Raw genomic sequence first — 13,760 nt, forward strand, 5'->3', positions numbered from 1 at the left:
TCGCCTTTTAAAAGTTAAGAGATCATCTGGATTACCCAAAGTGATGATGAATAATTCTAATTGGTTGGGCAAGATCTTGAAGGACCAAAAATTGCATTTGATCTTGTTGAATGATAGAATTCCACCAATCTCGCAGCATTTCAGTAAATCTGGATACAAACTCGATGAGGATATTGTAATTACTTTCTTCAGTAAGCTTGCGAGTTTCAAGCCAAGAATGAAATTCTTGAATTCTATCTGGCCATTTTTCTTGTGGAATATCATCAAGGGTAAAAGTGATTCTTCCAATGGAAGTTTTTGGTGTAGAACGTTGTTGTGATGAAGATGATTCTGACGCTTCTGGCATTTCTTCATCATCTGCTTGTTCTACTATTGGATGAGTTTGAAAAACCTTTGAAAGGTTTTCTTCTTCAGATTGACTTTCTGATGATGGTTCTAATAATAAGCTAGAATCTGACCAATCAGTATCAGTATCTGATTGTTGTTCTTGAAGCTGTAAAGCAGAAATCTTTGGAATCACAGATTCTTTATAATCCTTTAAGAATTTTGTCAAAGGATTTTGATTTTGTTGTATCATAAGAGACTTAGAAGCTTGTTTTGGAAGAGGTAACTTTGGAGGTGAATTATCAACAATTGGCCTTTTGCCAAGTTTGATTTCTTCTTCTTTTTCAGCTACTTCAGATTCTTCAGTAGCTTTTTTCTTTTCTTTTTCAGCTTCTCTTCTTTTAATTTCCAGAAATACTTCATAAGTGCTTGACTTGGTTCTTTCTAGAAATTTTGGGAAGGAAATACAAACTCCTTCAGCTGGAAGATGAATCTTTTGTCGAATTGAAGGAAATAGCTCAATTGTTTCTGATCTTAGAGATGATGCTGGAATTTTTCCAGTTTCTTGGAGTGTCTTGATTTGTTCTTTGAGATTCTGAATTTCTTTTTCTCTTTGTGCCAAATGAGAAAAGGAATCTTGACCTGGTGCGACTGGTTCTTTTGCCACAACATCTAATCTTTTTTGCAACAGATTGATTAGATCTTTCACCATCTTCGTATTGTAATCAACTTTGGCTTCAACAGTTGAAATTTTTGAATCAATCTTTTTCAAGGCATGATTTTGAGCCAAAGCATTCACAGTTTGCCAGTTGAGAGTGGCTTCTGCAAGACTTATATTTTTAGGTGCACCAGAAATATTTGTCTAGATTTTTGAGGGGATTTTTGGTGCATAAGTGTAATTTTTCTCAGTGTATTCATCAAGAAGAGGAAACTCCTTGTCATATGATGTTTTTTCAGAAGGTTGCAACATACATACAGTAGGAGTTATTTTTTGTTCTGGCAAAGGATTTTTTAAAACCATTTGTTGAGCTTTTTGTAACATGGTTGTGAAAAAGGTTTTGGTTTTCTTTGAAGATCGGTATTTTGTGGTTTAGGTGGTTTTTAATTTTGAAGAGGGGGTTTGCAAGGTTCTGGAGAAACCTTTTGAACTGGTGATGTTAGATTAGCTGAATAATCTACAAGGTAGATAAATTTACCATTATCCTCACTAAGTGGTCCAATGTTTGGATCTCCCTCCATCCATCTTTTGTAAAATTTTGACTGGGTGGACTTTTTGGTTTTCCCTTTTCCTGGTTTTAAGGCGGAATTGTCCATACCATCAATCCATGCACTAATTCTGTCATTAGCATATAATTCACATGAACAATGTAGATCCCACGGACAATATCCAGTATTTTCATCTTTAAAATAGCCGATGGAAAACCTTTCTAGATGTTTAACAATGAAAATACTGGATATTGTTTGAGGGTAAATAAAGTGAAAAAAAGGAATAAAAGGCTAATTTGATTTATTTCTGAAAAGGTTAAGGGTGAAAATCATCATTATTCCAATGTAACACGCGTTTGATTTGTTTCGTCTATGGGGTCATAAAATAATATCAACATTGACAGACGTTTGACATCGGTCTCGGCACGAAAATAAAGCAATGAATGTTGTTCCAATAGGGTTGGAAGCGTGTATATTATTGTACTAAAAAATCACACAAAGTTAAATTCCCAGGAAAGAGAGGTGGGTCACAAGGATCTCTTAAGTACCAAGTCTTTCCTTAGTCAGAATATCCCTTCCATCGTAATTTAATAGCACAATTAAATACTATTATTATACCCTCAAATATTGAAAGAAAAATAAGATAATAAAGAACACAAGAGTTTTAATGAGGTTCGGTAAATTATACCTACGTCCTCGGGCACTAACACCAGATGATAACTTCACTATCTCCAAAATATTACAAACAAATGGAACTCCTTAAGAATTCTCAAATGAGAGAAGAGAGAAAACGAAAAGAGAAAGAATAGTTGGGATTATTGAAATGAGAAATGGGAAGGCCTATTTATAGTTGAAGTTCAAGGACAAACCATAAATAACCCATTATCTCAAGGACCAAAAAAGAAATTATCCCATGCCAATGTTTCAAGTTAATTTTCGGTGCAAAGCCTGCACTTCCTATTTATTACATTGTTAGTCAATATTAATTGCTACCATTTAATTGTCATGCAATTGTCAACAATCTGTCATGCAATTTGATGCTGCAAAACCATGCAATCATCAACAATCTCCACCTTGAAGATTTGATTAGAATAATCACATCTTCACATACTTCCTTCAACTCCCCAAATCCAATAAAGCTATCTTTTGTAGTGCCTTCAAATGCACTTATTAGCGCCATACACCTAAAGGTACTCAAATTCTCAAGATGTTAATCAAGTTCAAACAATGAATGAACTTGATTGTTGTTACCACCTTGGTCATCATATCTGCGGGATAATCTGCTGTCGGAATCCTCTGAAGTAGAATTTTTCCTTTTTCAAAGACTTCTCGCACAAAGTGATATCTTACGTCGATATGCTTGGTTCTTGAATGATAGACTTGATTTTTCACTAGATGAATAGCGCTCTGACTGTCACAGTATAGACTAATGTGACTTTGAATAACTTCCAAGTCTTCCAACAATCCATTAAGCCAAATAGCCTCCTTAAAAGCTTCTGTAACTGCCATATATTTTGCCTCTGTAGTAGACACAGCTACTGTAGACTGTAAGGTAGACTTCCAACTCACTAGGGCTTTAGCAAGAGTAAACAGATACCCCGTAGTTGAACGACGTTTATCTAAATCACCAGCAAAGTCAGAATCAACATATCCATCTACAAACTGACCAAGTGCTTCATCCTGCTAAAAAATTAAACCAACTTCTACGGTTTTTTGAAGATACCGTAGAATCCATTTCACAGCTTGCCAATGTCCTTTTCTAAGATCATGCATATACCTGCTCACAACTCCAACAACTTGTGAAATGTCAGGCCGTACACACCATTGCATACATCAAACTCCCAATGCATTAGCATATGGAACTTTTGCCATATACTCTTTTTCCTCTTCAATCTTCGGAGATAATTGAGCATTAAGTTTCAAATGAGAAGCAAGTAGGGTACTTACATGTTTTTTTGTTTTCATTTACACCAAAACATTGTAATACCTTTTTCAGACATTGTTTCTGATTTAAACAAAGCTTGCCTCTCTGTCTATCTCTACTTATCTCCATGGCGAGAATCTTTTTGGCCTCACCTAGATCTTTCATCTCGAACTCTTGATTCAATCGAGCTTTTAGCTTATCTATCTTTTTTTGGCTCTTCGAAGCAATTAACATATCATCAACATACAAGAGAAGTTAAATGAAAGATCTATCATACAGCTTCTGCAAATACACACAATTGTCATATTTGCTTCTTGTATACTTTTGCCTTCTCATAAAGCTATCAAATAGCTTGTACCACTGCCTCGGGGATTACTTCAATCCATATAGTGATTTGTTCAGCTTGCAAACCCAATTTCTACCACTAGCATCTTTGCATCCTTCGGGCTAAGTCATATAGATCTCTTCTTCTAACTCACCATGCAAGAAAGCTGTTTTTACATCAAGTTGAGCTAGCTCCAAATTCAATTGTGCTACCAAGGCCAACAAAATTCTAATGGAGGAATGCTTTACAACAGGGGAAAATACATCATTATAGTCAATTCCCTCATTCTGAGTGTAGCCTTTAGCGACCAATCTTGGCTTGTAGCAAACATCTTTCTTACTAAGAGATCCATCTTTCTTTGTAAATACTCACTTGCATCCGATTCCCCTTTTAACTTTCGGTAATTGCGCCAACTCCTAAGTATTGTTCTTCCGAAGATACTGCATTTCTTCATCCATGGCGCTTTTCCATCTGTCACTTTTTAAGCTTTGCATTACTTTTTGATAAGTGACAGAAATATCATCATCAATAATGGGAAGGGCGTAGGCAACCATATCAGTAAATCAAGTAGGTCTGTGAATTTCTCTCGGTGGCCTTGCAACTGCAACTGGTTCTGGTGTACTCAAAGGTTGTTGGGTTAAAACCTCTTCAACCTCTAATTCCTCCATTGTGGTTGGAGAATTAGACTTATTAACTAGGCAAAACCCCACCTGCTCAAACTCCACCTGTTTTGGAGTACACTCCACCTGCTATGGAATATCGCTTGTCTGAATATCTTCATCTACTACCTTTTTCAATATGGCAGATTTATCAAAGGTAACATCTCTGCTACAGATCATTTTCTTTGTGTCTAAACACCAAAAACGAAATCCCTTTACTCAGAGGTGATTCCTATAAAGAGAGCTTTTTTTGCCCTCGGATCTAATTTTGACTCCTTTACATAGTAATATGCAGTGGATCCAAACACATGTAAGGAATCATAATCTGTAGCCGGTTTTTCAGACCATACCTCCATAAGAGTTTTCCTTTCTAATGCAGATGATGGCAAACGATTAACAAGATGGCCAGCGTATGTCACAGCCTCAGCCCAAAATTGCTTGCCTAACCTAGCATTGGACAACATACATCAAACTTTCTCTAATAGTATTCGATTTATATGCTCTACCACTCCATTCTGCTGTGGTGTATCCCTAACTGTGAAGTGTCGAACAATGCCATACTCTTGGCACACATCGAAGAACATATCAATTTTATATTCCTCTTCATTGTCCATCCTCAGTCGCTTGATTTTCTTGCCAGTCTGGTTTTCGATCATAGCTTTCCATTTAAGAAAAACTCCAAGCACTTCATCCTTAGTTCTCATGGTATACACCCAAATTCTTCTGGAAAAGTCATCAACAAAAGTAACAAAGAAGTGCTTTCCTCCCAACGAAGGTGTTTTGGAAGGTTCCCACACATCTGAGTGAACATATTCTAAAATACCTTTTTTATTATGGATAGCAGTGCCGAATTTCACTCTCTTTTGCTTTCCCAGAACACAATGTTCGCAAAATTTTAATTTGCAAGCCTTTGCACCCTTCAGCAATCCTTACTTTGCCAGAATTTGCAAGGATTTTTCACTGGCATGTCCCAACTTCATATGCCAGAACTGCATTGAGTCCAATTCTTTGTTACCGAAAGCTGCAGCTACTGCTCCAATAACTGTACTACCTTGGTAGTAATACAAGTTATTTTTCCTGATGCCCTTCAATATCACAAGTGCGCCAAATGTCACTTTCAAAACCCCATCTCTCATAGTAACAACTGAACCTTTGGATTCCAAGGCTCCCAATGAGATGAGATTTTTCTTCAAACTGGACACGTACCGAACATCAGTCAAAACTCTGGTTGATCCATCTTGATTCTTTAATTGGATTGAACCTATCCTAACAGTTTTACAGGCATTATCATTGCCCATATAAACAACTCCTCCATTTAGTTCTACTAAATCAGAGAACCACTCCCGATTAGGGGACATATGATATGTATAACCTGAATCCAATATCCACTCATCTGAATGGAACGATGATGATGATGCAACCAGTGATAGTTCAGAGTCACTAGTATCATGCTTTGCAACACAAGTATCTGGAGCAGCTTTCCCTTATTCTTCAGCTTTGGACAATTTTTCTTCCAGTGGCCTTTCTCATGAAAAAAGGCACATTCATCTTTCTCGAGTCTGGATTTTGACTTTGATCTCCCCTTCTGAGCTTTTCTCTGAGTGTATGAACGACCTCGAACTACTAAAGCTTCTGTGTCTCTGACTGAGTTTTCCTGTTTGTCTTTCTTTCTCTGTTCATAACTGTATAAGGCCGCACAGACTTCACTCAGAGATATATCACTATTGCCGTGAAGTAGAGTAGTTTCTAGGAACTCAAACTCCTCAGGAAGTAACCCCAACAGCATCAAAGCCAAATTTTCATCTTTTATTGTCTCATCCATATTTAGCAAACTAGTGACTAACTGATTAAATTTGGTGATGTGGTCATTCATTGTGGTACTTGGGACGTAAGTGAAATGAAACAGTCTTTTCTTCAAGTGGAGTTTATTCTGATTGTTTTTCTTCAAAAAAATTTCTTCAAGTGCCACCCACAACTTATTTGCAGAAGTCTCTTTTGAAAAAGCATACCTTTGCTCTCGAGAAAGGCATGATCAAATTGTGCCACATGCCAATCGATTGATCGCCTTCCAATCTTTCTCCTGTACATTATCTGATTTTTTTCATCAATGGCAATGTCTAAACCCTATTGAAAAAGGGCATCTAGAACCTCACTTTGCCATATACCAAAATGGCTCATGCCATCAAAGATCTCCACGGCCAATCTTGTATTTTCCATTGTTGGTCTTGTCCACATGGACGATGTTGAAGTTCCTAAACATCCGTTATCTCTATAATATTTCAATATACCTATGGAAATCTTTTCTGATATGGAAGATCAGTTTAAACTGCAACCACAGAGCATACTATGATTAACCTTCGACTCTTGATACCACTTGTTGTTCCAATAGGGTTGGAAGCGTGTAAATTATTGTACTAAAAAATCACACAAAGTTCAATTCCCAGGAAAGAGAGGTGGATCACAAGGATCTCTTAAGTACCAAGTCTTTCCTTAGTTAGAATATCCCTTCTATCGTAATTTAATAGCACAATTAAATACTAATATTATACCCTCAAATATTGAAAGAAAAATAAGACAATAAAGAACACAAGAGTTTTAACGAGGTTCGGTAAATTATACCTACGTCCTTGGGCACTAACACCAAATGATAACTTCACTATCTCCAAAATATTACAAACAAATAGAACTCCTTAAGAATTCTCAAATGGGAGAAGAGAGAAAACTAAAAGAGAAAGAATAGTTGAGATTATTGAAATGAGAGATGAGAAGGCCTATTTATAGTTGAAGTTCAAGAACCAAACCATAAATAGCTCATTATCTCAAGGACCAAAAAAGAAATTATCCCATGCCAATGTTTCAAGTCAATTTTCGGTGCAAAGCCCCCTCCTATTTATTACATTGTTAGTCAATATTAATGGCTGCCATTTAATTGTCATGCAATTGTCAACAATCTGCCATGCAATTTGATGCTGCAAAACCATGCAATCGTCAACATTGAAGCTTCATGGGATTGAGAGCTTCATTAGGGACATTTTGACATATGCAATAGACGACTTTCCCTATACAAAGTCCGGGTTTTCTTTCTCCGTAAAAACACAAACAATTCAAAAGACTTTTCATCTTTCTCCAACAATAAAAACAGGTACATTCTACTATGAAATTATCATAAACAAACTGTATGACTTTCACGTTGATTTTCTAGGCAAGAGGTTGATTTTCCAATGGCTTCTGATAAACCCATCTTCTTCTTCCTCCTCTTGCTGTTTCTCTCGTTGAAGCTGCAAAGCTCAAGCTCACAAACATGGATCAAAGCTGGCTACTGGACATCTATCTCTTCCCTTCCTGTTTCTGATATAAACTCTGCTCTTTTCACTCACCTTTTTGCCTCCTTTGCTTTTATAAACAAAACCTCTTATCAGCTTTTTATCAATTCCTCAAATGAACAATCTTTCTCTAACTTCACCAGTATTGTAAAACAAAAGAATCCATCCATCACTACTATTTTGTCCATTTGGGTTACAAGATCTGAGTCCACCACCTTTTCTTTGATTGTTAATGAAACTTCCCGACGAAAATCTTTCATGGAATCATCAGTCAAAACAGCCAGGCTTTATGGTTTTCATGGTTTAGACCTTTATGGGTTTGAGCCTACGAACGGCACCAGTTTGGGTACGTTTTTGGAGGAATGGCGAGCTGAGGTAGCTTCTGAGTCGAGAAACACTGGTAAGACACGGTTGTTGTTAACTATGTCGTCTCGTTGTTTTCGAATTGACAACTCATTGAGTTATCCTATTGAGTCCGCAAGACGAAACCTGGATTGGATAAATATTGTGGCATATGACTACCATGTGCCAAAAGTAGACAGAATTACCGGTTTTCATGCACCTTTATTTGACCCATTAGGAAGGGCTAACACTGATGATGATATAAGGGAATGGTTAAAGAGAGGTTTCCCTGCTGATAAGCTAGTTTTAGGTTTGCCTTACCATGGCTATGGATGGAAGCTTGTTAACTCTGCTGACAATGGTATTGGTTCAGCAGCTTCGGGATCGGCTCTCACCATTGATGGTTCAATGGGGTATAAGTTAATCAAATCATTCATTCAAAACTATGGTTATGGCGTTGAAGCTGTGTATAATTCTACTTATGTGGTGAGTTTTTGCAAAGTCGGGTCGAATTGGATCAATTTCGACGATGTGGAAGCCATTAAAGCTAAGGTTTCTTATGCCAAGGTAAAGGGTCTACTTGGTTACACAGCCTTTCAACTCTCCAATGACGATAATTGGGTGCTTTCACAAGCAGGTAATATGGATTCTCTGGTCTCTATGTTGGAACATATCAATTTTACAAAATATTGAATTTTCAAACATTGACTAGGAAAAATATGTGAAGCGGCCACACTGCTTGCCTCTATTTGGCATATTTTAATTTGTGGGGCTTTCTAATGTAATAATCTGTTACTTTTTTATTAACTTTTTAAGGCCTAGAGCCCTAGACAATAACGGTGTCTTGTCATTATCATGTCTTGTTTGCCGGTAACAGAGCCTAGTTTTGTTGAAATTTTAAAATCCTTACAAAACATTGTACCATAATTAAAGTAATGAATAATGTATTAACGTTCCACAGCTTACGAAGTAGGCACAACTCAGCCGAAGAAACATCAGTTATTGGTGATTGTTTTGGTTACAGTTGCTGCAATGGTTCTCCTGATTATGGCTCTCATTTATTACCCTCAACACAAAGTATTCAAATCACAAGGTAAATTATTTGGACATGTGAGAATCTGAAATGATTCGAGACAATAATCGTACATTGATTCCACGAGATTTTGATTGCAGGGCTTTTGGGTGCGTTGAAAATATCGGTATCTTTGATAAGAACCAAAATATCAGGTAAAAGAAAGCATGAAAATGGTGATCCTAATCTCCAAGCTTTCACTTTCGCTACCATTAAAGCTGCCACTAATAACTTTTCAAATGAGAATAAGCTTGGAGAAGGTGGATATGGTCCTGTTTACAAGGTAAATATACTATTACTTCGATAATGCATTTGAAGAACCATATGTTTTCAGCTTACCTGCAGCAGATTATGAAATTTCAGGGACCAATGAAACTGTTAGCAGTTTACCTCACATTGCTAATAAATATAAAGTATAAAGAATTTAAATAAAAAATTCTTTATAATTTGAGTAATTAAGTTGGGTGTCTAGGGATCAATGCGCTAACTTATTGAGCTTCATGTACATATATAAAAAGCCAAAAGATGGGCGCTTGAATTCGATGGTGCAAATATAACTTGCGGTATAAGCATGTGCTAAGTAATACTTTTTTGATAAAAAAAATGTGCCTATATAAAACTCGAATACTGCTATTTACACAAATTTATCTTTTTTGTTTTAAAACTTGGTGTATTCTAGAAGCAAAATTATAGCATTTAAGGACAGTGAATCACGCTTCAATTCTATATCTTATTTCTCTCAAATTTTCTTTCTTGTGCCACAAGTTTCTTTATTTCACAACAAATTTCTAAGGGAAAATATTAACTGCATATTGTGGATTGTGGACAATATATAACAGGGAGAGTTGTCAAACGGGCAAGAAATAGCAGTGAAGAGGCTCTCGAGAAGCTCAAATCAAGGATTGGAGGAGTTCAAAAATGAGATCAATCTTACAGCTAAGCTTCAACATGTGAATCTAGTTCGTGTTCTGGGAATTTGTACTGAGAATGAAGAAAAAATGTTGGTTTATGAGTTCATGCTGAACAAAAGTTTGGATTTTTACCTCTATGGTAAGTAATACTTCATTCTTTTCAACTTACCATGATTGTAAAATAACTATTTATGGAATTTTATAAACTTCTTATCCAAAAGAGACAAATATTATTCATACACTTAACCCATGCAGATCCATTTAAAAGGCATATGTTAGATTGGAGAAAAAGAATTTCAATAATCGAAGGAGTTACTCAAGGCCTTTTATATCTCCAAGAATACTCAAATTACACTATAATTCACCGCGATATAAAGGCAAGCAACATTTTATTAGATTCTGAAATGAACCCGAAGATATCGGATTTCGGGATGGCCAAGTTTTTCAAGAAGGATGAACTTGAAGCAAATACTAACAGAATTGTTGGGACATAGTAAGTGAACCACATGGTCTCAAATAATATATATCAGAGTTATTTTCATCTTTTTCATTGCATCTATGCGTAGTTATTAATTCATTGATTCAATGTAGTGGCTATGTTCCTCCGGAGTACGTTAAGAAAGGAATATACTCTACCAAGTACGATGTTTATAGTTTCGGAGTTCTACTTCTGCAAATTATCAGTGGCAAGAGGAATTCCAGTCTGTATGGGTGCCATGAAAACTTGAATTTTCTTGAATATGTAAGTAACTTTGAGACACTTTTTTTTCATCTCCATTTTGAGGTACGAATATTGGAAAATGTATAATGTTGAATGATAATATCCAGGCATACGAATTGTGGAAGCTAGGTCGAGGGGCAGAGTTTTTCGACGCATCACTTGATGATTCATCTTCGTCATGTAAGCTCATTACATGTATGCAATTGGCACTTCTATGTGTGCAGGAAAATCCTGCAGATAGGCCGTCAATGGTGGAAGTTTTTACGATTCTCAAGAACAAAAGCAGTGTTGCAATCTCTGTACCTAAGCAACCTGCATATTCAACTACAAGAGATGAAAGGAAGGACATTGCGAGGAAAAAAGTTTTTTCTGTCAACGATGCATCGATAACCCAAGTGGAACCTCGATGACTGACAGTTTATGCATTTGAGAAACATTTTATGTAACAGAAAAGAAAATTTCAAGCAAATATAGATATGGAAGATTGGAACAAGTTGTTGAACCCATAGCTGTAACTATGATTGAACTTCAAGCGAAGAAAAGAAAAAACAGTTCTGATTACAAGCTGAAGTTGATACAACTGCATGATTAATCATATTCCTACGATGAAGAAAACATCAAAGGACTTTGATCCCAAAGATTTTGTTGAAGTATACTGATAAACTGTTGTGATGATTCATTCGAAGCTAAGAAGTAGAATTACTGTTAAGTGTCTTTGGCTACATAAAGAGGGATGGGGTTTGCTAGGAGAAATGGAATTTAACAGGTATGAAAGTCCGAATTCCAGCATTGGTAAACCCTTCATTTATTCCTCTTTCAAGAAAAAATGCAATGTTAACAGTAGCTAGGAGAAAACTCAAGACATCTTTTAGGCATTAAATATCGTCTTTGTTTCTAAAGGTGCCAACAAATAATGCCAAAGGCATAATAAATTTTGTAAAATGTAAATTATAATTAATCCAATCAGATAGAGTAGAAGAAAAGAGCCTGATTTGTGCCGAACGCCCGCAATATGTTCCAATTCCAATTACCCATGACATCAGACATATCCGCAACTGTAGCACCTTCATCGATGGCGGTTGGCGTAAGACAAAGGCTTTTTAGGGAGTCAATCTCTGAATCCATATATTTCGTCTAAAATTTGACAAGCTTACCATCTCCTATCACCCAAATAAGACTATCATGTAAATCTCCCCAAAATTTGAAGAGGGATTGCTTGACAAAAGAGCATTTGGATCTGTAAATATTTTCCTGACAACCCTCCACCATGTTATACTTACTGCGCATGACTCTAACCCCAAAGGCATATGTATTTGCTATTGAGTTGAAGCCGAATTTCATAATGGACACGTTATGATCCCTCGATTGTCGAAGAAGGCGGCCACCATTTGAAATTGGTTGGCAACAAGTCTCAGTGGAAGCTCCCGAGATGAAGTTACGACAATGATTCGATTTGAGCCGTGATAAACGATGAACAAATCTCATTTGTGAGTAGCCATGGATCAACAACTTATTTTGCTACAAGGTCTAAGTATTCCCACAATGTCGTCTTCTTCGCCCTCTAAGGAATTCCATAGACAATGGTTAAACTAAATATGAAAAGGAGGTATAGATCCTTGTACCTTACAATGGACAAACTGTGAATGATTTACAAATAGCATCCATTAAAATAGAGTTCTTCCAACAAAGCCAAATACCTCTAGTGAATCCTCAAGTTTTGATTCGGTGTTGACACTAGAATCCCAATTACATGGTCACCTTATCCGCCTTCACCCGCTAACACAAGTTTGGATGAATGCAAACAAATCCGGATTGTGCTCACGACAATATCTCTTTTATCAAACTGAACTTAAAATGCGCACATCCTTGACAATTTCACCCAATTGATGGAAAATTAAAAACCATGAATATTATATATAAAAAAAAGAGGAGAGTTGAACCTGATCAGGTATCAAGCTTACTGAATTAGCATTGGCATCAACTTTATTCGAGCTATTCCTATTGTCCAATTCAACACTACTAGAAAATGTCTTAACAGTGACAAATTTTTTTCATCCAAATTTCCGTCACTATTATAGTTTATTAGTGATTAGTGACTGATTAATGACAGAAATAACATGTACTACTTAACCATTGACAGAATTTAGTTTCGGAGTGTAAAACCATTGACAGAATTTAGTTTCGGAGTGTAACGAAAATATGACGGAAATTATATCCTGCCACAATTACAAACCCAATGTTTGGAGATTATTTCTCAACAACCTTTTGTGATGAGAATTTCTGTCACAAGTATTGAAATTATAAATAATGACAGATTTTGTGTTGGGCTTGTGACGGATTTAATTAATAAAATTATTTTTAAAAAATAACTTTATTTATTAATAGACCCACATATCTAATTAATTACTTTTAAAATGGATTATTATTTTAAAAGTAATTTTAAAATAAATTTGTAAATCTAAGAAAATCTATTCTTAACAAATTTAAATTATAAAAAAAAAAATTTAGCCTTAAAAAAAACATGAATTAAAGGAAACGTGAGACGCTTTGTATTAAAAAAAATTCAAAATAAAAGTTTAGGAAAGCTCTAAATGGGACATTGATCATGAGGTTTGAGTCTGGAAAATAGAAAATTCAGTGAGCTGGTAAGTTTCTTAATCTTTCTGTATTCATGGATTTGAGAAAAGAGAAGTTAAGGATTTCTGAGATCTTTGAAAAACTTCTACATGTTTCTGGATTATGAGTTTTAAAGCTTGAATACCTTCTATTTAATCGATATATTGATTGTCGTGCTTAGTTGCCAGGACGAAAGAAGTTCTTACGTTTGAAAAAACTAAACTGGCGAGTGATAAGCTATAAAAGTAACATATTTTAATTCTATTCTTAATGCGTTTTTGGATGATTAATTATACAAATTAGTGAATTTGATGCTCTTAATCCTTTAAATTCATGT

At 35.8% G+C, this 13,760-nt stretch overlaps 1 protein-coding gene across 1 annotated transcript; it reads left to right on the forward strand.

Annotated features, from left to right (window-relative positions):
- Positions 1-7,606: 7,606 nt before the first annotated feature.
- Positions 7,607-11,359, forward strand: LOC108463344 (putative cysteine-rich receptor-like protein kinase 20). The gene is made up of 7 exons (XM_017763292.2): positions 7,607-8,740; positions 9,065-9,196; positions 9,277-9,458; positions 10,015-10,225; positions 10,342-10,579; positions 10,678-10,828; positions 10,915-11,359. Exons 1-7 carry the CDS (start codon positions 7,660-7,662, stop codon positions 11,215-11,217), a joined length of 2,298 nt encoding a protein of 765 aa, XP_017618781.1. The 5' UTR covers positions 7,607-7,659; the 3' UTR covers positions 11,218-11,359.
- Positions 11,360-13,760: the final 2,401 nt, after the last annotated feature.

This window comes from Gossypium arboreum, chromosome 13 (assembly GCF_025698485.1).
Source record: "Gossypium arboreum isolate Shixiya-1 chromosome 13, ASM2569848v2, whole genome shotgun sequence".
Taxonomy (NCBI): Eukaryota; Viridiplantae; Streptophyta; class Magnoliopsida; order Malvales; family Malvaceae; genus Gossypium; species Gossypium arboreum.

Bases quoted from the DNA above. Each gene is read 5' to 3' on its own strand.
- LOC108463344 (XM_017763292.2), top strand. From the start codon at position 7,660: ATGGCTTCTGATAAACCCATCTTCTTCTTCCTCCTCTTGCTGTTTCTC. The intron at 9,197-9,276 runs GTAAATTATTTG...TTTTGATTGCAG, and splicing joins CAAAGTATTCAAATCACAAG to GGCTTTTGGGTGCGTTGAAA. The intron at 10,226-10,341 runs GTAAGTAATACT...TAACCCATGCAG, and splicing joins TTTGGATTTTTACCTCTATG to ATCCATTTAAAAGGCATATG.